This window comes from Chlamydotis macqueenii, chromosome 4, assembly GCF_036417535.1.
Source record: "Chlamydotis macqueenii isolate bChlMac1 chromosome 4, bChlMac1.mat, whole genome shotgun sequence".
NCBI lineage: Eukaryota > Metazoa > Chordata > Aves > Otidiformes > Otididae > Chlamydotis > Chlamydotis macqueenii.
Genome location: NC_141559.1, coordinates 80,630,114 through 80,653,063, shown reverse-complemented (window position 1 = coordinate 80,653,063; position 22,950 = coordinate 80,630,114). Strand labels below are relative to the sequence as shown.

The following is a 22,950-nucleotide window of genomic DNA, read 5'->3' as shown; positions in this document are numbered from 1 at the left end:
AGTCATAGAAAAGTGGAGTTGATTTTCTTGGACGCAGTCAGTACCATTACTGCAAGATTCTGTGTTAATCCACACAATTTAGTGAATTGCATCACTAGCATCCAAAGCTATCACTTGCATTAGACAGCCAGGCTCACTGGTGTAATCTGTAGGACAGATACTTTACCAGTGATGATCCCAGAAGGATTTGATAATTAACTGCTCCTTCACTGGGAGGTGATATCTGTGACCAGCATTAGTGGTATAATTCAAAGTTACGTATTTGTGTGGAGGTTCTGCAGTGAAATAACTGTTCCTGAAAGGTCAAATTGAACGTATGCAGTCAGGTCTGGCCCGGTTCCCAGATTTTATGAGTGAAAACATAATATTATGCTTGTAAAATCATATCCTTTCTCTTTTAATGGAAAGTAGCCATTTTAGCATACTACCTTTAAAATTTGTAATTGCTTGTGTAATCTGGTGTGAAAAATGAGATACTTTGCTGTTCTGTTTCCTAGGGTACAAGATTGTCTTCTATGTGGTCCTTATTTCAGAGGATTACCTCTTTTGTGTTACATAGTGAATGCTTTTATAACACTTTGGCATGACTAAGCATATGTGTATCCATGGCTGATACTGAAATTCTTTGCATCCAAAACCTTGCTCGGGTGTCCCCTTGATACCCAAGTCTTAGGCTTCCATAGTTAGCAAAGCAGAGTGAAAAAAAACCAGCAGATTTGTTGGGAAAAATGAATGCATTTTGCTGCAGTACAGGAAAATGACTCGATAGTTTCTGTAGGAGTTACACAGCATAAGGCAAAACTGAAGTGGTTTATAATACTAGAGTCCTAAGTGAATGATATATGTATATATCTTACCTTGGTTTGTTCTGCTGATTATTTTATAAAGCTCAGCTTTTTTTTCTCTCCCCTAAGACCATTCATGAAAAACCTCAAAAACCATAGTGTGGCTGTCAATGGGTATTTTTCATTTAGCTTTCCTACAGTGGCTGGCGTATTTAACTACTTTTCCTTTCCTATTATACCTTCTAAAGAAAATAATCAGTAGAGAATCTGACTCTGTATTTTACTTATAATCTGGTTTTGAGCATTTTATCATGTATGAACTACCTGGTCAATACCCAGATTATAAAAAAGTAGCTACGTACAAAACCAAGCTATGGCACCAGTATGAAGGCAAATGTGTGTTCTGTGTCTGGAGGATTGCACCATGGCTAGTGGAGTCATTAATCACATCATTCCTTATTTTCCTGATAAAGATGAAACTGTTAAGGTAGTATATCTGTCTGAATTATGATATTTTAAAAAACTCTTTGTATGTTGTGTTCTGCATGCTCTTCCACGTTGATTATGCTGAACGTGACAGTAAGCCAGAACACATTTCGAGATGAGGTTCAAGGGGTAAGATGTAATCACCCAGTGGCACTGCTCATTTTCTAGATGGGAAGTGGTGATACACTTTTGATCTCAAAATGGTAGAGATTGTCATAACTTGGGACTCTGCTTGGGCAAACGTATTCATAGAATCATAGAATGGTTAGGGTTAGAAGGGACCTTTTAAAGCCCATCCAGTCCAACCCCCCTGCAAGGAGCAGGGACATCTCCAACCTGATCAGGTTGCTCAGAGCCCCGGCCAACCTGGCCTGGAATGTTTCCAGGGATGGGGCATCTACCACTCTCTGGGCAACCTGGGCTGGTGTGCCACCAGCTTCAGTGTAAAAATGTTTTTCCTAATATCTAATCTGAATCTACCTCCCTCTGTTTTAAAACCATTACCCTGTCACAACAGGCCCTACTGAAGAATCTCTCCCCATCTTTCCTGTAGGCCCCATTGAGGTACTGGAAGACCGCTATCAGGTCACCCTGGAGCCTCCTCTTTTCCAGGCTGAACAGCCCCAATTCTCTCAGCCTGTCCTCACAGGAGAGGTGCTCCAGCCCTCTTATCATCTTTTTGACCTCCTCTGGACCCTCTCCAACTGGTCCATCTCCTTCTTATGTTTGGGGCTCCAGAACTGGACGCAGTACTCCAGGTGGTATGACCATGCAGTCAGGTGCTAATATTTCTAAACAGCGTTGGGACCAGCCATAGATCCTGCTGGACTGAAATGTAGGCCATGCCGTAACTGTTCAATATGTAGTACTTACTACCGTTACCACAAAGGATGGTTTACCGTTAGCAAACTGTTTGTTTCCTCCTCTCTCTTTCTCTCCTTCAACCAGGTTCTTTTTGGACGTACAATTTTTGCTTGTCTGTTTTACACAAGAGAAGCGTAAAAGTTCAATAAATGGAGATTTCACTGATTTGAGGTGGAAGAATGCTATGCGTTTTACTTTGTTTCAGTGAAATTGGAAATGCCATTCAGCCTTATCTGGAAATTCCATCCAGTGCTCTCATGTTCCTGAATTTTAGTATTGCACTGAGCAGAAATAATGTTATATGTGAGACTGCACCATTGTGCCCTTCAATTACTATAGGTGAGCCTAGGACAAATTTTGTAGTTTTTCAGCTGAAGTAATGAAGATCTTGTCGATGCAAATGATGACAATTTAAATATCAGGAAGCAGATATCTCTTGAAAGAACTAACAAAATCTTCCAAAACATATATGCTGTCATCTGGAGGATATGAAGAGTGGAAGATATGCAAATATTGGATTCAAAGATAATTTGTGTCAACTGATGATCTAATACTGCTAATAATTGGAATTTAGGGATGTGCTGGCATATGGGAAAAGCTAATTAACCACTTTTGCCTAATGGTGCATAATAGGAAATGGTTACTTATAGGCAAATGCATGAAGAACTCATCAGATGCTTGTAAACAGGAGCCATGATTCAGATTTTTTGGATTCAAGCTTCTGTGTAGTTAGATGCTACAATGTTCTGTTGGGTCAGCAATGTGCAGCGTTAAGCTTTCTGTGTACTACACAAAAAAATTCCCATGTGACAAATCCCATTTCAGCTTGAATTGTCTGGCTTGGCAAGTGGGAGCGAGTCAGGGCCCTGAGAGAGATGAGATTGGAAATGGACTCTGGCTGGAAAACCAGTAGACACTGGAAAGCTGAAAGTGGACAGTGGGAAAGGCAGGTAATGCATGGAACCTCCCAAAAAACTTTGTTGGAGTTGAAATTACTTTAAAATTTTGTTGACCAGCAGTCATAGGGAATTGCTGGTTTTGAATGCAAAAAGAGTTGTGAGTGAAAAGATTTATATAAAATTTTAAAGCTGTTTATGGTTAAACACTTCAGCAATTGCCACGTTTGAGGAGAAGGAGTTGGAGAGTGTATAAATGTTTGGTAAATAAGTTAGTGCTCCTTGTTGAACAATGAAAGGCACAAAAATGTTGAATTGTCTCTCGTATTAGAAAGTTGGTTTTGTGCGGTTTGTATTCCTAATAAAACCTATCCATATATTATGTTCTTCTGTGGTGAATGTGGGAATTAAGAGTAACTTCTTAAAATGATCTTTTTAATTTCAGTAACAACTATACATGCTTTTCTTTTTCTTTTACCTAGAAGGAATAACTTGAATTTCTGAAGTTATTTTAAAGTACTTACTTTGTTTTATATTTGGAGGGGGAGTGAGAATGAAGAAAATGAGGAAATAATTCCTAAACCAGCAGCAATCTTTCAGCCATAGAAGTATATTAATATTATCTCACAAGAAGATGAATTAAATATTTATTGTATAACTGAAGATTTCCATCCATTTTTAGTTGTAATTTTAAGCAGTAGTTTACAACAACAGGAGAAACTTACACTATATTCCTCTGAGACAGTGTAATTTATGAGGTGTATTGGTAGTTAGCAACTGATAAGGACAGGATATGAAAAGGAAAAATCATAACCACAGGGAATTGAAGTGACAAAGGAGACAATTTATGCGATTCAAACAGGATGGTGTAACACTCTCATTCCAGAGAGCAAGGTCAACTCTGTACAAAGCTTATTTTGAAAGTGTTACATTTAAATTAAGTGAAGTTTATTTTAATGAAACTGGAAGTAGCTGGGTCCTTACAGGGTATGGCTTTTATCTGACCAGGATAAGCTGAGCTATTTTTCACTCCTCTGTTACTTGCTAGTAAAAAGAAACAGATATCTTAAGGCATTCTAAGAGAATGGAACTATGGGTGATGAATAGGTAAGTCTAAACGAAAGCAAGACGCAGCAGCAGTGATTAGGACATTGATTGTACCAAGAATATTTAAGAAATTGTCTTTTTTTTTTTCCATCTTAGGCACTTGTCTCACTGATGACAGGATGAAAATTAGTCCCACAAAATATGCACTTTTGATTTTCCCACAAGATAATCACTTTTGAATTTATGCTTTCTTCTTGGGGATGAATGCTGTGTTTCTAAACAAAATATGTAGCGTCACAAAATATTAATGAAGAAGTTTGTGGTTCCCAGTCTGAAAACAATTGTATAGAAATTGCAAAAGGTGACACTAACTATAGAAGTGAAGATGAATGCTGAAGGTCTGTTCCCTTTAGGTCATCATATTATTGGAGGCAATGCTCCTTTTGTCCTGAGATGAGTACAGATGAGAGGAAAGACTAGGACATGTGATAAATTATGCCAGTCTTCCCAAATAAATACTATTGAGATGTCTGATAACGTGAAATATTTTCCATAATGGCATTATTTGATCTTCTTGAGCCTAGGCTTTCAATGTGATATTATAGTGGCAATAGAAAAAAAAAAAAGTTAAGCTTTTCCTCTTTGTAAATTTTATTTTTTCCTATTATTTTGATAGGAAAAATATTAAGGAAATTGAAATCCTATCTAACTCAATTTAAAACAGTGCACTCATATGTATTTCTATGATAGTCCTGGCAAAAGCCTCTGGCTCATAAATCTTATTTCCAGTATTTTAATTTTTAGCAAATATTACCTTAAATTACCTTGTGTAGTTCTAGATTTCAGACCTGTGTTTCTGTAAACAAATTTTGCTACATAGAGATAGACAAGATAATGATAAACAAAATAACGGTAGATTTCTGGGATTGAATTTTTTATTTATTTTTTAAATTATTTTATTTTTTATTATTTATTTTAATATCAAGTGGCTTGAATTTTGCATATGTTAATAGGTCTGATTAATTTATGGATTTAATTAAACATGATCTTTGTTGTGATGAATTATATTGTTGCAAGGCTTACATAGCTAAGATTTAATTTCAGTTAATATTTTCATTTACTTTGCTTACTTGCAATAAACTAGTGAAATTATGTAGAACTAATTTTTTTCTCCCCAGATTACATCAGTGGTTACCAATCCTTGCTCAAAAGTTTCCTTACAATGCCAACTGCGTGGTGATGTTCCCAAATTCATATCTAGCTCTTCTACAACATGGAATTTCAAAGCTATGGAAGGTTCAATGTTTCAAATTCATGATGAACTGAAGGATTGGTTCTAACAAAATGATATAAAGAACAAAATTGGTTAAGAACCAGTAAATTTTTAATGCTACTACTCTTTGAAAGTTTTAATGTCGTAGATGCTGTCACTAGAGATGACTTAAGGGAGAGATAAATAAAAAGAAATGTATGGAAGAATTTCTTTTGTTGTATTTTTTTTGTGGCATTTATATTACAGTTCTTCTTGTAACAAAGCCGGAGTTGGTAACTTATCTGGACACTGCACAAGCTGTTTTTTCTTAGTAGGATTTAAACATGTTAGCACTTTAACAGAATGAAAGAAAATAGAAACAGAAACATTGAGGGTAACTTGATAGGATTTCATAATATGACCTCATGGGTTATTAATTTTCCCCCCACTGTGAGAGTTTAAGAATGGGGTTTTTTTGTTTGTTTGTTTGTTTTTTTTGCGCAGGAAAATATCAAACAGTAGTAGTTATTAATGTCTTTTTGATTGTAGTGTGTTTTACATATTGGGAGTTTTTTAGAATTACATTACAGAAAAAATGTCTTTTGCTTTTGAAACAGTTCATGAAAAAGAAATTGAAGGGTTAATTTGGTAATAATTTTGTATTTGGAGAAAAATGGTGCCTTTTACAGTCACATTATAGTACGTGACAAATGAAAGACAATTGCAAATCATCCAGAAATGAAGTGGAATAATTATTGCTAAGGCATCTATTTGATTTGTCAGATTATATTATTTTCAATATTCTAGTGGGATATTTCTCTATCCATGACACAAAGAAATGAAAAAAAAAAATATTTCAAAAGGAAAGTATTTTCTTAATAATGTCTGGTTTCAGAAGAGTTTGCCCTTGTTACATTTAAAAAAATTAATTGCTGGTATGAATGTTTGAGTTCCTTTCTGTGATCTAAGGAAGTAATTAAATGCTGTTAAATAGCATCCTATTTCTTGAAATGAGTTCACTTTCTTTTGAATTTTCTCATTAGCTACTATCTTACCATTAAATAATTGTGCACGATCATAATAGATTAAAAGTATTATAGAGGATTTAAACCTATATTGCTTCTTTTGAGAATGCGTGAACTACTGAGGGTCCTTTAAAAGCTGGGACAAGAGAAGGGAAGAAGTGCAAAAATAATGTGAATATGTGATTGAATATGACATTTTACTGTCAAATTGAAATAGTAGTAAGGAGCTGATCACTCTGAAATGGACTAACAAGGGGTCTTTATATTTTGTGGCTGAAGCAAAGCACAGGGAAGAGAAGGGCACGTACATTACCTCTATGGACAAGACAAAGAAAAGGATTCTTGTCTTGACTAAGAAATACGTTGTGTATACATCTACATGGTCTACATATATGTTGTCTCTGATGCGCTTTCTATCTCTTTTGGCACCAACAGCCCATAGAAGGTTGTCTCAGCCTCCCTCTTGACTTCTAGTGGTGTGAGAGCCATTGAAAGCAGAACCACAGTACTGTATGTAACCTACCACCGTGTCACTACCAGTTCAACACTTGAGTTATTCTCTCTGCATGTCATTCTCAGTACTGATCCCTCACTTCCACTGGAGATCTATGATATGAAGTCATTTTTTCTGAGTTCTTGTGTGCTAAGCTGAGTGATTCCTGTATGCGCCTCTTTTACTAAAATGAAGCTGCTCATGCTTCAAAGGCAAATTGGAGCTGTCATCTCTGTGTTTACCCTCACTATCTACTGGGTTACGCGATTCCTGATCTGCCTTGTCAGCGCAAAGCTATTCCTGCTGTAATAGCTTGGCACAACAGGCCCTGTTTTATTTTGTCGTGTGAGGATAGGAAAGGGAGTAGATTTATCTCACTCCAAAAAGTTGGCCCAATCTTTTATTCCCTTGAGGTTTCCTTATCTCCCTGGAGGTTGTCTCCAAGTAATTTGTCTTTCTCTTTTTACCAAGGTAGACAGTAAGCCAGAATGTTAACAGTTTTAGGCTCCATTTAACAGGGAGATGAAATGGTTGATTCCTCAGAGCAGAAGTGTAGAGAAAGCGCTCAGTGATACTTTGCTGGACTACCCTCCAAGCCTCAGACAGCTTGCAGCTCAGGGGCATCAGGTCAATCTGTTGGTTGTTTTTGTCTGTTTTGTGCCTTTTTTTTTCCTTCCTTTCCATTTCATAAATGTATTGAGTTAATTTATGAGCTGATTGGGGCTGTTCAGCCTGGAGAAGACTTTAAAGGTCCCTTTCAACCCAAACTATTCTATGATTCTATGTCAACTTCTAGCACCTGCAGTACCCTATGATAAGGAGTTACAAAACCTTGACTGGTAACTTAATATGTAGGTTTTTTATTTGACTCTTAAGACAAAAGCAAAAGATAGTTTCACTTTATGCATGACACTTCAGATTTTGTTGGCTGTATTGTATTCCCCCTCAGTTTTTTCCTCTGCATAATGAAAATTTTTAATCTATTTAGTTGTTCCTTGAAGTCCTTGATAGACCTTATTGCCACTGTGTATTTCTCAGTTCTGCAGTATCCTTTGTAGAAAAGTGATGGCCAAATAGTATTCATTATATGGATATATAATGGTATTTTCTGTTTTGTTCACTTTCCCTTTTAGAATAATTCCTCACTTTAGTTTTGGTTGCTACTGTGTTAAGCTGGAATTTACATAAAGCTATTATAATGCACAGACTGCATTCCTGGATATTAATAACCCATTCTAGAGTCCATCATTATGTATGTAATGAGGATCTTGGTCCTTTTTCCTGTTTTTTATCACATTAGGTTTATCAAAGTTAAATTTAATCTATCTTTTTCATAGCCATTTGAAGAACCTCAAAGCAATTCTGCTCCATGGTTCTTGTTTGGCTGGAAAGAAGGAAAAAAGGGGAAACAGCTAAATGATTGGATTCTGTGGGCTGGCATTTTGCACATCAGTAGCTGTTGTATTCAGTCCTGACATCAGTTAATTTATTGTCAGTAACTAAGTTTCTCAGAAACATAAGAGGAAGCTGAAAGGATGTGAAAGTAAAAGAAAGTAACAAAACTTGGGCCACTGATAATTTGTTTGAGTGACGCGGCGTGAGACACAGAATCAAATCTGGAACCCATAGCATTGCCAGAAACCTGATACCTGCTTAAGAAGTAATTAATAGATGCTCAAGAAGATATATTATAACAGTGTTGAAAATTGACTTTTTCAGGCTATCAAAGACATACTACGAGCTTCCACAAAGTGCTAGACCTGAGAGAGAGACCAAAGGAAAAGATCTACCCAGGAAGGACACAGTAGAAAGGAGATAGAATTGTTCATAAATTACTTTCATTTTGATTCTGTCTTTCTGAATTTTCTTTATTGTAATGGCCAAGCTGTGTTATAATAAAATCTAGTCTTATTGATTCAAAGCCCTTGTAATATTTTTGGTTGGCTTAATTGAAAGAAAAGCTACAAATTGGTCCAGCTCAAAGTAGTGGTTGATGTAGGCCCCAATTACAGTCACAGTGATGAATCTGAGAAATTCTCTCAATCTGTTAGCAATTGCAGGTGTAGTCTAGACTGGCCACTAATTTTATTGGAACTGTCTTGTGTTCACTTGTGCTCATATCAAAGATAAGATATGAGCAACTAACTAAAAAAAAAAAAATTCTAAAAATTTATAGAAAAGTGATGGTAGAAGTTAGTATTATAGATAACATATCCATGTATATGACAATTAACTGAAAAAAAAACTAGAAAATTTCAAATTTGGCTTGCCATTATGGGTTTTTTCCAAGTTTTTTTTCCCCATATTTCAGTTGTTGGTTAATAACACATATCTGAGGAAAGTATTGTTTTTAAAAATATGAGGCTTGGGCCTTTGAAAAGCACAATATTATTGAAGGGCCATTTATGTTCTGCAGGTGTTACAGGTATTGTTGGCTTGGACTCCAAATTAATGCTAAGAGGACAACACAATTACAGCTCAGATAAAAAGGAATTAATAAGTCATGAAATGTATGAAAAGGGAAATAATAGAAGTAATAGACTCTGGTTTGTCCTTGGGATGGTTGTTTCCCTCCTCCTACGCTTCCTTCTTGGATGAGGTGGGGAAAAAAAAATAGCTATGAATATTATACAGAAAGCAAAATATATGGCCTTAGAAAGCTGGAGCTTCAGTGATAAGAATTATTCTTAAAAAAATAGTATGGCACGGAGGAATTATGTGAAAACAAATAGGGAATTTAAAGATTGAGATGTAAACATTTAGTAAAAACCAGCTGAACAACAATGAAAAAGCCACGAGGGATGAGCTTTCTTTGTACGTGGCAGCAGAAGAAGTGATAGGATGCTCTGGATCAGCAAGACCAGGAGAATCATCTGTTGATGATATATTTGAATACATTATAAAACCCAAAAAACTACTCAGGCTTAAAGAGTGAACATACCACGACCAGGGACAGATGGTGATATTGGATACTTTCCATGCCTGTGCGATGAAGAGAAATGATGATGACACTTGCCGCTATTGACTTATCTTTGTTTTCTTCAATTCTACTCTGAGGACCGTAGGAAAACCCAGGAACATTTGTGTATCATTGTGATGGCTGGCAATGTATACCGAAGTTATTAAAGACATGGATGTGAGCCAAATAAAATACATTTGCTGTCTTGAAATTGGCTTTTTTCATGGTAAGATATAAAGGAAGAAACTTTAAAACAGTGATGTGGTTAGGAAATTAGCTACAATTACAGTAACTTTTAATGCTACTGCTCTGTATGTATACTGTAAATATCAGCTGTCACTTGTTATCTTTCCATCTCTCGCTTCTCTAAGTAATCCCTTTAGCTAAAGCTGGAGAAACATTCCTTAAAACAAATTCCAACATGTTCAGTCTTCACATCAAATAGTTTTCTGTGTTTTATGAGTAGATTTAAAGAAATAGGGGATTGTACCAGTCAGTGCCAGTGGCTTTCCAGCCATATAGATTACATTGCCATGGGGCATAAATCTCTAGATGTTACTGGTCTGTCTGACCCGTACTGGCAATTTGTAATTAGCAGGAACCCTTAAATCTATATGCTTCTTATCTTAATGGAAAGTAGTGTTGTAGATTGTATACAGTGTTCACTGCTAGAGTTCAAGGGTTCTGGAATTCAGTTTGATAAAAGCTGAATTTAGTTACAGCTGGAGCATGTGAATCGGCTTCTTTGGAAACCTGGTCATTTGTTGGGTACCATAAAATGACCTTCAAAGTGTTCACGTGGCTGTACAGAATTTGCTGAAATGAAGCCAGATCCCATCCTTTGCTTTTATTTTGTCGTGTTTTTTTTATGGCTCGTGATGCATTTGAGGTTAAGTAGCAAGATTCTCCAGGTGCAATACAGTAATAATTTTACATTTTGATTGAAGCAAGCATCCCCTCTGTAAAACTTTAACCAGTGTGTTTTCATACATTGACAGAACGGCATGCTGGAAGGAAGAGATGCGATTAGTGTAATCACCTGCACAACATATCTTTTAATGAAGTCAGGCCTATTTAAAGTAATCCTTTCCTCTGAGGCAGTGTTGTTCAGAATTTAAAATAAGCAGTGATGGAAAATCCTCATATTGTTTCCTGTAAATACTTTCCCTCGTTAAAAATCTTTTAAAAGCTGTTTATTTCTATTAAGAACTTGTTTAATTTCAGGTTTCATTCACTGAGTTTTAGTATACCTTGGAGTCTGTTGCAATAATTTATTTTTTAAAATTATATGTAAAATGCTCTAAATTAAAAATTCATAAATCTATTATACCAACAGTAATTTTGTAACCCCAGTGTAATACTTTGGTAGCAGATTCAAGTGCGTACTTTTCCCATTGGTTTGTGAGAAGTTGATGTTGGACTGACAGCCTTACTCTGAGGTTGTTCTGTCTATGAATTTTAAACAAAGGCACAAGTTTTGGTTTATTTTTTTTTTTTTTCCTACATTTCTGAAATGTCTTCAGTACTCCACATTTTAAAGAAAAGTAAGGAAAAATCAAAACTAGTCCAACAATATAATAGAGTAAAGAGAGAGGACACATTGTAGGAGCTCTGATCTCTCTCTTTCCATTAGATTTTTCTAAAATTGTGTGTACGTTTTGAGAGGAACTGCTCCTTAAAAAAAAAAGTTATTTTCATTAAGCTTGTCATCTGCACTGTTATGGTTTTGAGTGTAATCTTTTACATTAGGAATTGTACGTTTTCTCTGATTGTCTACATTACTTATTTCCTTTGAATAAAGGACTGTTCTGAATAGGAAACACAGTCTTTATTATCTTAAATTAATTCCTTTGAGAGTATAATAGTCATGTGATTCTTATGCCACATTGTATGTCAGTATTTCCAGACTAACAAAACTGCAGCAAATCCAGTGAACGCACAGTGAGGGAAGAGAAAAGTTTTTTGATACCATCATTCATGGCTACCTATGCGTTGTGCTTTGTTTTAACCATCCGTCAGCAAAAGAATAACATTAGGAAAAGTTTTGGTAATAAGAGATCAAGCAGAATGAAACAATTTACTTTTTATTCATAAATTTATTTCCATCATTAGAGATTTTTCCTTTTTTTTTGGATTAGTGGAACAGTGGTAAATAGTTATGGAATGGTACATGTAGCTTCTGTCAGAATGGGGCCTATTCTGAATGGGTTTACTCAGGATACAACAATTTTCTTTCATGTGTTTAAAGAAAGAACAGATGTAGTGAATACAAAGTTAGATGATAAATTTATCTTAAGATTTTTAGGAATTTCTCAGAGGCAGTTAATGAACAGATTGACAAATGTGGATACGAGCAACAAGACAGTGTGCACATCTAGAAGCTGGTGGGAATATTCAGAAAGGTTATTAATGGCCCTTAATATTAATTGCTGAGGAAAATGTCAACTGTGCTCCCACACGGCTTTGTTAGAAAACAATCCTGTTTAATGTGTTAATTATGGAGTTGGAAAATGGAGCAGCTCCTTCTCCATAGCATCAAAGCTTGTAGACTTTCCAAGGGCGAGGGGAGACTGTTTTCATCCAGTATGTCACAGTGAAATCGTACAGGCTTTGGGCTGGTTTTGTGTGTGGCTCAGATAACTAGAAGATTCTGTTCTGTGCAGGAAAATAGTGTTGCATCTGTAGGAACAAGAGCAAAAACCTTTTAATTAAAATAATTAATAGCTAGATAATTTAAAGCTTAATGAAGGAGAAAGACTTGTGGAGATGGTACTAGCAGTACTGCTACTGTACTGGAACTAGCAGGGAAATATCTTCTTAAAAAGCCAACCAAACAAAAAAAAAAAAGTGCAAAAAGCTTTAAAGCTTTGACTCTCCATAGGAAAAAATGTAAATTGTTGCATTTGAAGGTAGTAACAGTTGATCTTGTGGAATAAAGTGTTCTTTTTCAAATGAAGAAAAGCTGCAGGGAACTACAGAGGTAATGTTAATTGTAGTTTCCAGGTATGAGGGTATGCTAGTTTTGTTAAGTGAGGGGGGCTATGGTGGCAGCTTCTGTAAGAAGCTTCTAAAAGTTTCCGCATTGTCCAGTGGACTCGACGGGGCCTAGGGTGGACCCACCACTGGCCAGGGCCAAACCAATTGGTAGCAGAATGTTCCCTGATAACACCTCTGTGATAACGTATTTAAGAAGGGGAAAAAAAAAAAAAAAAAAAAAGGAATATGTGAAGAAGCAGAAGCAGGGGGCAGAGAGGGGGAGGTGCGAGCCTTATGGGCCTGGCAGGCCTCACCCTCTGGCCTCCTGTTGGGCGGCTGTCTGGGCCCAACTCAGCCCGGCCCGGCTGCGAGGAGTGGAGAGGAGATAAGATGTGAATGAGATCTGAAGAGATTCTGAGAGGCATCTGCCTGCCTGTTGTGAAGAACTTTTCTTGTGAGAGGAACGGCTGCAGACGCCAAGGTCAGTGAAGAAGGAGGGGGAGCAGTAGTGTGGCTTCTGGCCAAGATTCCCCTGCAGCCTGTGATGACGACCATGGTGGAGCAGGCTATGCCCCTGCAGCCCATGAAGGTTCATGGAGGAGCAGAGATCCACCTGCAGCCCGTGGAGAACCCCACACCGGGGCAGGCAGATCCTGAAGGAGTCTGCGGCCCATGGAGGCCCCATGCTGGGGCAGCCGTTCTGGAGGGACTGCACCCCGTGGAAGAGATGACCGAGCCGGAGCAGTTTCAGGAAGGACTTGCCTGTGGGTGGGACCCCATGATGGAGCAGACGAGGAATGTGAGGAATTCTTCCCCTGAGGAGGAAGGAGTGGTGTAAAGCGACAAGTGATGAACTGACTGCAACCCCCATTCCATCTTCCCCCCTGTGCCGTCGGGGTGGGGGCAAGGTGGTAGAGATAATGTTAAGCCTGGGAAGAGGGAGGGGTGGGGGGAAGTTATCTTGTTCTCTGTCTCATTAGCCTGCTTTGTTTTTAATAATAAACAAATAGTTTTCCCCAAGTCTGTTTTGCCTGTAATGGTAACTTTAAGGATCTCTCCCTGTCCTTATCTCAAACCTCGAGCTTTTTTTCTCATATTATCTCTCCCTATTCCCTTGGAGGCTGGGGCAGTGAGGGAGAGACTGTGTATCTTGGTCCTGAGCGGGGCCAAACTATGAGAGAGGAATTGTAAATAGCTCTCCTGGTTCCAGCTAAGATAGGGTTAATTTTCACCTGTGCTGGGAGAGGAGCTGGAGCTGGTGGCACCTGTGGCTGGAGGACACAGCTGGGACAGGTTACTAATTAGCCAACAGCTGGGACAGGTTACCCAAATTGGCCCAAGGGCTGTTCCGTGCCATGTGATACCGCGCTCCGGGTATAAAGTGGGGATGGTGCTGAGGGGCAGGTTTTTGCTACTTAGGAGGCAGCTGGGTGTTGGGATCCACCTTGAGCAACCGTACTGTAAATTATGCATGTAAGTATTTTCTTTTGTTATTTTTGTTTTCTGCCTCTGTTTTCTCTTCCTCTGCTGTCCTGTTAAACTGTTTTTATTTCAGCTCATGAGTTTTGCCTTCTTTTCTTTCCCAGTCTTCCTCCCTGTCCCACTGCAGGGGCATTGAGGGAGCAGAGGGCGACTGTGGGGTATTTTAGCTGCTGAGTGGGGCTAAACCATGACAATAGGATACTTTCAGTGAAAGGATGATCCCTACTTGCAGAAGCTTACAAAGCCATGGTTAGAGCTCAGTTTAAGAGCATTTTTGTGAGGAACTGTTGGAATATGAGATATAAATTCTGTGGTACAAGGGGAGAAAATGTGTGTTTATTGAAACCAAAGATGCTTAATGTTTATCTGCTCTTGGAAAATGTAAACTTATATTACTAATGCCAGTTTAATACAGTTAATACAAAAAAACAAGAGGGTAAATAGATTTATTGAGTAAAAGTGATTTTTTTTTCGGTTTAAAATTTTTTTTCCTGCAAGACATGAGATTAGTGTTTGTCTTACAAAGGAACAGAACTTGAAAAATTTTTTAAAGTTATGGCTTTATTACTAAAAAGAAGGATAATTTATGTAAGTTTGTAATATTTACAGTAATCTAAATATCTTATAGAGGTATTATTTTGCTGTAAGTAGAAATCCGCAGTCATTTTGCGGGAAATATGATGGAGAGAGAGAACGCAGAGCATAGGATCTGCACCAGGGACCTGATTTAAAATCATTTGGTTTTCTTGGGCTTGCAGTGTGACCCTGTGTGAACCAGCATCCCAGCAGCAATGAGCTCAGAGGCTTTGATCATGTCCAGAGGTCTGAGAAGACTTTTAGCAGGAGGCACAGAAGAGCTGTGTGAATACAGAGAAATTTGTGGAAGAATCTTTGATTGTACAGAAGTGACTTGGAATTCGTTTGCTGGGGCTTGAGCTCCCTTTTGGTATAGGTTCCTTAAAATTTTCTCTTTTAATGAGCATTTTAGGAAACTCCACTACCTTCACTGTAAAAGGTATTTAATGGAAAAAAAAGCATGTTCTTATGAATAATGCAAGATTATTTGAATATAGGAATTTTATGTATGGCTGTTTAAAACAGCTTTCAAGCACTTTCATTGGAGTAAATTACTTTTCACATCAAACTGTTCTATTACTTATTAGAGCAAAGAGATGTGAATCCCCCTGGTTTTCATCCTTCCTAATAGTCCTCACGAAATCACCCAGTTATTATTGGAGAACCAAGCATTAGATTTTTAAGTGTTTTAAGAATTGGATATTTTATCTAACATCCTCCTAGAGCGAGGATCATCAATGTAATAAACCTCACCAGAGAGTTGAATTCATAGTCCAGCTTTTTATCCCGGTGTCCACAGGTTGTCCTCAGATTCGTATTATAGTTTGTCTAAACCTCTTTCAGAAATGGGCCTGTTAGGGACTGGATGCAGCTCGTGGGTGTGCTGGACCGAAGGGGATGCAGGTTTGTCCAACCACTGACAGATCGTGGTACTATGTTCCTCAAGGCCATCTCAGGCAATGCTGATGTGAGAGCTCAAACAGGTCGGGAGCGTTTAAACTAGAATTATTTTTCTAAGCCATAGAGTGGATAAAAACAACTTGGATGTTGCATACAGCTAGGCTTTGCACACAATTTTGAAATATATTATCACTGCTTTACTTGAAGCAGGTCCTGCGGATGGGTGTAGGTGGACCCTTTCTGTTACGCTGACCCTTACGCTGCAGTTTGCACGTTCCCTGTAAGTTCTTCCTGGCCTCTTTGATTTCTGAAGGCAATTTGCCCTCCTGGCTAAGTCAGGTCTTGGTGTAGGCAGTTGCTTCCAAGACTGAGCTGGTTAATGTGACTGAAAAGTGTGAACGACTCAGCTATTGCCTTTTTTTAGCTTTCCTGTTTCTGTGTCAGGGCACTCCATGGTCACCATCTCACTGGTTTTGTTACCAAGGTAATCCTCCCCTCCTCAAGGCCTTTTTCCTCCCTACTTAATGCTTTATTGGTGAGGAGTCTGAGTTTTCATAATGGGCTGCTTCCATTGAAGAACTTTGTTTTGTTGACACCAGACCAGAATCTCAACCCGAGGTGGAGGGTTAGCAGAAGGGGAGAAGGCTGTGAATCCAAAAGGAAGTTGAGAGCTGAGAAAAGCTCAAATTAAAATTTCTCTGCATGGTTAAGCTTGGAAGTGGGGCCTAAAGGTTTATTTTGGCTTGTTCTTCCCTGCCTAAGTTTTAGGAAAGAAGAGATAAGAGTAGTATTTATAAAACAATGTAAATAAGTATGTAAAAAACTTGTTGTTCAAACATGCAGTGATAGGTATTTGTCCAAACCATCCTGCTCAATTTTTTTTTTCCTTTTGTTTTTTCCTTTCATTCCTTATTTCTTCCTCTCTCTCTCTTAACAAGATGATGGGAACTGCCTGTGTCAATTCTGATCTTTTCAGCCGGATCTGCTGGGGGCTGTGCTGGGCTGTCATTGACTAATGATAGCTGCTTTTATTTGTAGAAAAGGATGTTCTCTGTTCCCTTTTCCATTGCTCTTTTACTCCTCATTGTTAGTCTACATCATCTTAGCATTTTCCCTTCCTTGCAATTGTTATGCGCTCATTCTTCTCTGTGTCCTTCTGTCTCTACTTGTGTTTTTCTAATAGTAGAGACCGAGAATGGGCAAATGGTTTGAGAACACTGTTGGAAACCAGGCTCCCTTGAGTACCAGAGCTCTTCCAATGGCACTTTACGCTGCTCAGGTCAGGTTACAACGTAGGTCTGCATTGCTGAATAATGCAGATAAATGTAAGGTATCAGCAGCATCTCAGCTATATATGCCAGCAGGTATCACTGCAGCCCTCTGCCAGGCACATCAGCCAAGAGGTGGGGTTCTAGGATTGTCTGTTTCTGCTGCTATACTCTGTAGAGTATAGCTCAAGGATGTAGCCATTCAAGAATTTGGATTTCTAGCTCCCAGTGAGGCACATAAATACATTTGTGAAGGCAGTCAGAATTTTTCTTCATCTGTCTCAAGAGATTGTGTATCCTGCTGTAAGGAATTCCATATTCTTCACATAAGCCTGGCTCTGTGTAGCAAGGTGTTTGTTTTGACACAGTTCTCAATCTAAGGATGCAAACCAAGAAAGCACAAGCTGTCTGTCGTTCAGTTTCTCAGTCATCTTAAGCCAGTTTGTGTCTGTGCTGCTGCTGAAAAGGCAGTCCTGTTCTCCCCTTCACCTTCACTGCCGTATTCGGAGCTTTGCTTCTTCCTGGCGCTGTCACTTGTGTGGCTTCAAAGGCAAGCAGGGAACAGAAAACTCATTTTTGTTTTGTAGGATTAGTTAGCGTGCAACCAGGTTATATTCTTGATGGAATTTGTAGCAGTGTTACAAAGTGCAAAGGATAGAAACATGAAGAAAGAGCTGAACTGACCTCTCAGCTGTGGAAGATCAGACTGGAAGGGCCCTGTTAGTCGGGACATGGGGACTGTAAGCCAAGATGGTAACTGATGTGGGAGAATCATTTGAAAATCTTACTTATTTTTTTTGTAGTCCATATAAATCCCTTGAAGTATTAGGGCTATGATAAATTTAGTGTTTGGAAACAAGGGCTGAATTGTCATGATTTTGCCTTTTGCCTTCTCTCGACTTACCGACTTTCTACCTTGATGGACATCTTTCATTTTCACCGATGAAGGTCATATTTTGCCTTTGAGTGGCAAATATAGAATCATAGAAATGTCTGGGTTGGAAGGGACCTTTAGTGGCTATCTATTTCAACTCCCCTGCAAGGAGCAGGGACATCTCCAACCAGATCAGGTTGAATATATCAGTTGATATACTGTTGGAAGTACAGAACTGCTGCTAGTATTGCCAATCTAGTGTTACACCAGATTAATTGTAAAGATTTTCCATGAATCAGGTAGAATGAATTTTATTCAATATGAAATGTTTAACATCTGTCCTTTATGTCTGCAGTGTTCTGCATTTCAGATGTGAACTGGACTAAGAACTGAAGGCCTGTTCTTGGCTGGCAATGCTTATATTTCTAAAAAATCAGGAATTTGCTTCAGCAAATGTTGCTTTTGCTCATGTAAAATGAAAATATTTTTACTGTTACATTTAAGTTGCAGCATAGAAATGAGATGCACTGCCACTTGTTCATGACCATCAGAATGTACATTTGTGTAAGTCGCAAGGAAAGCAGGACTATTGTGGGGGAAAACTGTTATAGTGTGATAGACAAACAAGTAATTTCACCTGCTGAATAGTTTGATTTTGTAGAGGGCTTCAAACCGTAAAATTCTGCTGTTTGGAAAGGTTAGCGATAAGCGTGGTTGTAGGGTTAGATTTTTGGTTGCTGTTGTGTTAATGAAAAATTCCGGTGATGTAGGTAGAATTTGGCTTTAATATAGGAACGTATTGTAATGAATTATTTACTTTAGTCAAGACTTACTTTCTTCACAGATAGGCTTTGAAGACAAATTGCCTAAACATATGTTCACATCGAACAATACTTAACGAACTGAGTATAGACATTTCTGTTTTGTTGTATTTAGGAGAAGGTAAAAGCTTAAAACAAGAGGTGGACATATTTTGGCACATGTTCTAGGAAGAAAAAGTACAGTTAGGCAACAGAATTCATTAAATATACTCTTGAAAAAAAAGTGGAGCTGGTTTCAGGAATAGGATGGCAATAATCTGTATACGTAGAAGTATTATTAACAGTGCTATTAACTTACTTTCCTTGTTTGATAATATCAAATTTCAAGTTTAAACTTAACAAACACACATTGCCAGTTGATAATATATGTGAACAGCGAAGAATAAGTTTCACTGAAACTTTCTGTTAAAGATGTTTTCTTAACTCTGCAATTGTAAGAACAGCATTCAATGAGATTTATACCAAAGAACATGTTTCTAAATTACAGAGGTTGGAACTCATATGAGAAACCTAATTTCACATTTTGAAGAAAGAATGGATTGTTGTCCAAGTGTGTTGCTGGGTATTTTAAAAAAATGACAGTGGTTGGGAACTCCAGGGAAAAGCAAGAAAATTAAGCTACTTAGGAAAATAATGGATATCAATCTAGTGTAGAAGGTAATAGGAAAGGACATCTCTCTTACTTGTGGCTACTACTCTTTTCTTCTATCATAACACGTGTTTATAAGAAAAAAGCTATGCCATTATCCTCTGCTCACACAGGTTGTCTTCCTCACAGGTACTGCGCAACCCAAGCCAGGTGTAATCTAAGAAGCAGTTCATGTTTTCAGTGAAGTACTTTAAAGCTAATTGTTTGGGGAAGATGTGGCCAAAGAGTCATAAGATATGGTCAGGATCCTTTCCTTTATGCAGCTGAGCAGTCCCTCTTAACCTGTTCAGTCTAGGAAGATTGTTGTAGAAATGGCAGGGGAGAAATATGCCATGTGTTCGTATACATACACTGAGGCAGGTAACTTCTTTTAGTCTTTTGCCATTTCAAATTGCTGTTTTGACAGTGGCTGGAGAAATGGTGCGGAAAATGCAGTAATTTGACTTCTTAATTTTACTTGCTTGCTTCTGTGTGGTAGGTTTTACTGCAAATGAAAAACTTTTGTGTAGGTTTTTATTGAGACTTTTTCTTGTATGTATCCTTTTTAAAGTAGAAAGCATTGCTCACCCTTTCGTGTTGAATCTTGAAGGATATTTTTTTTTTCTATTTCTTAGTAAAGGTTGAAACTGAGGCAGCACTCTGGAAACCACTGATCATCCAGGGTTATCTTTTGTCACCTGTACGATCCTCATCCACTGAAACTAGTTTGCTTTTGCAGGCTTTGGACTATGTTACAACTTTGAACATATTTTTGTATAATGAGAAATGTATGTTTGTGTACCCATGTTAATAGTTAGTGAGGAAAAACGTGCTTATTAAAAAGAAAGAACTTAGATTTGACACATTCAAAAGTATCATAACTCATGCATTATTGACTAAAATAATTGTCTACTTTAGACTTACTTTTTGAATACAAGAGGCCAACTGGAGTAGCAACCATCTTTATATAAAAAAGAAACATATTCTGAAAGGTGTTTAAACATTATCTCTTAAAAAAATGGGCGTACCTCACACGTTAACCATGTTTACAACAACTAGAAACTGTTATAGTTTTTTTTAATTACGGTTATGTGTGCTTTCAGCATTGTAAAGCCTGAAGCCTAATGATTTTTTTCGCATAAGACTGGAAACTGAGTAATAGCGACTTTAGCACACACCAGATATTACCAGATAATTCTTCTAACAAATGCTTGCAAATGAGAGGAGACTGAGGGCTGCTTTTCTATATGATTTATAATAGCTTGATTAGGGAGTTCTGATATACCTCTCTTTTTTTTTTTGTCTGATAGTAATACAGTGAAAATTAAGAAATCCTGAATGCTGGGGGAAAGTTTTACTCAAAAAGCTGAACAGGCTTGTTGAATTTGTTGTATTTAATGTTTTGATGGATTGACCTTGACTGGTTGTGAGGTGCCCACCGTGCTCTCACTTCCCCTCCTCAACAGGACAGGGGGGCAAAATAGGATGAAAACCTCATAGGTGGAGATAAAGACAGGATGATCTCTTACCAATTACCGTCACGGGCAAAACAGTGGATGTGTCAGGTGTGCGCTTGGGAGCTCTCAAGAGTAGAGGAACACCAGCAAGATTATGGAGAATGAAAAGAGGTTTATTGGGTCTGATGGAGTTATTTTTCCCCATAGTAGCCCTCATGGTGCTGTGTATTGGTGGCTGGAAAGATGCTGATAACACACCAGTGTTTTGGCTACTGCTGAGCAGTGTTCGCACAGCTGGCTGTGCTCTCCACCATTCCTCCCTCACCCGTGGGCTGAGGGTGGGCAAGATGTTGGGAGGGGACATAGCCAGGACAGCTGACCCGAGCTGACCAAAGGGATGTTCTATGCTGTATGGCATCTGCTCAGCAATAAAAGCTAAGAGAAAGGAGGGGGCAGGGACATTTGTTATTACAACATTTGTGTTCCAGAGCAACTGCTGTGAGTATTGAAGCCCTGCTTCCTGGGAAGTGACTGGACATCAGCTGCTGATGGGAATTGGAGAATAAATCTTTTGTTTTCCTTTGCTTCCACATGCTGCCTTTGCTTTTGCTTTATGAAACTGCCTTTATCTTGACCCATGAGTTTTTTTTCCATCTTAATTTCTCGTCCCGCTGTCCTGCTAAAGAGGGGAGTGAAAGAGCAGCTTGGTGGGCACCTGGCGTCCAACCAGGGTCGACCCACCACAGCAACATATATGCTATTTTCTAAATAAATTATATGTAATATTTGGTTATTACCTTAATAATATTCATGGATATTGTGTCATTTTGTCTGTTCTAGGGAGTATGACTTCTGCAACGTCACCTATCATTTTGAAATGGGACCCCAAAAGTTTGGAAATCAGGACTCTCACAGTAGAGAGGCTACTGGAGCCACTTGTTACCCAGGCAAGTATTTTTGATTTCTTTTGCTTCTTCCTTTTACCTGATGCTATATTTACTTATTTTATGTAATTATCTTAGTCTTTGATCATAAATCTTGAGCAGTTTTTGTTCATGGTCTTTAGTGGAAAGCTCTATTCAAACGTGTCTAGAAGTTCTTGTTCTAAATAATTTATAGTCTCCAAGTATGAGCATAGATACAGTAGCAACAACTGCTTAGTTGTAAAACGTCTGTCCAGTAGTTGCAAGAGAGGAAGACGGAAGTGGTGCTAGGTAACGTGTATAATATATACATATTAGTGGTATCCAGCTTTTAACCTGGTAGGCTGATTTCTTTATTGTCAGAGAAAATCTTTGTATATCTGTGTATCACGTTTTCTGCATCTGTACAAATTTACATGTGCTGTGTGAGTGCCTGCACAGGGGCAGGAGCTGTGTGGTCCAGAGAAATATGGCAGTAGACATCAAACTTCTGTCACCATCAGTGTGATTTGCTGTGTGGCCTAGTGCCTTTCTGTTCCTGACTGGCCATTAATAATGGGATGCTGGTTACATAATTTTAATCTAGTAAGCTTCAAGATGGGCAGCTCCATTATTACACACACAAGTCATTTTTCTTCTAGGAATGCTCATTATTTTTAAAATGAATGCCAGCTAACCCCATCTGTCCATCCACCTGTTACTAACAATTTTCTCGTAGACATTGAGGATCTTGAGAATGGTCTGCTGGCTAGAAATGCAGGCTGCCTTTTGAGTGTGAGACCAGAATTGATGTTTTTATTTTAAAAATAAAAGAGGTAAAATCTAAATCACTACTTCTTTAATTCCCTAAAAATGATATCTTTGTATGGTGCCTATACTCCTTAAAATGAGTCACTTCCCAAAGAAATTTCACCTATTCTACTTTATTTGTTTTTCAAAAAGGATGTGTTCTATTTCTAACAACATACACAACTGTACAGACTCAAAGGCAAAGAGATATATGTTTCATTTCACATACCTGTTGATAACATGGTAATTAGCTTTCATTATAAACCTTGATAATTCTGTTGTTGATATGGAAGATGGACTGAAATCCTGAATTCATTGCGACAGCAATTGAAAATTAGGTTATGAGCTCTCTGTTATTTTGATCCTGGTGTTGGCATAGGAAACAAAGCTGCTGTGAGCCATGATCTGTTGTGAAAAGAGCAAATTACTGAGTTTTCTGTGAGTGAATG

General features: G+C 38.0%; 1 protein-coding gene across 1 annotated transcript in view; it reads left to right on the top strand.

The window, feature by feature from the left end:
- CTNNA2 (catenin alpha 2) overlaps positions 1-22,950 on the top strand; it is a 495,930-nt gene that overhangs the window by 42,646 nt on the left and 430,334 nt on the right. Inside the window, exon 2 of the mRNA XM_086747020.1 lies at positions 21,630-21,736. Within this exon, the coding sequence (XP_086603146.1) occupies positions 21,635-21,736 (102 nt within the window). The 5' untranslated portion in view covers positions 21,630-21,634. The remainder of the gene's footprint in view (positions 1-21,629; positions 21,737-22,950) is intronic.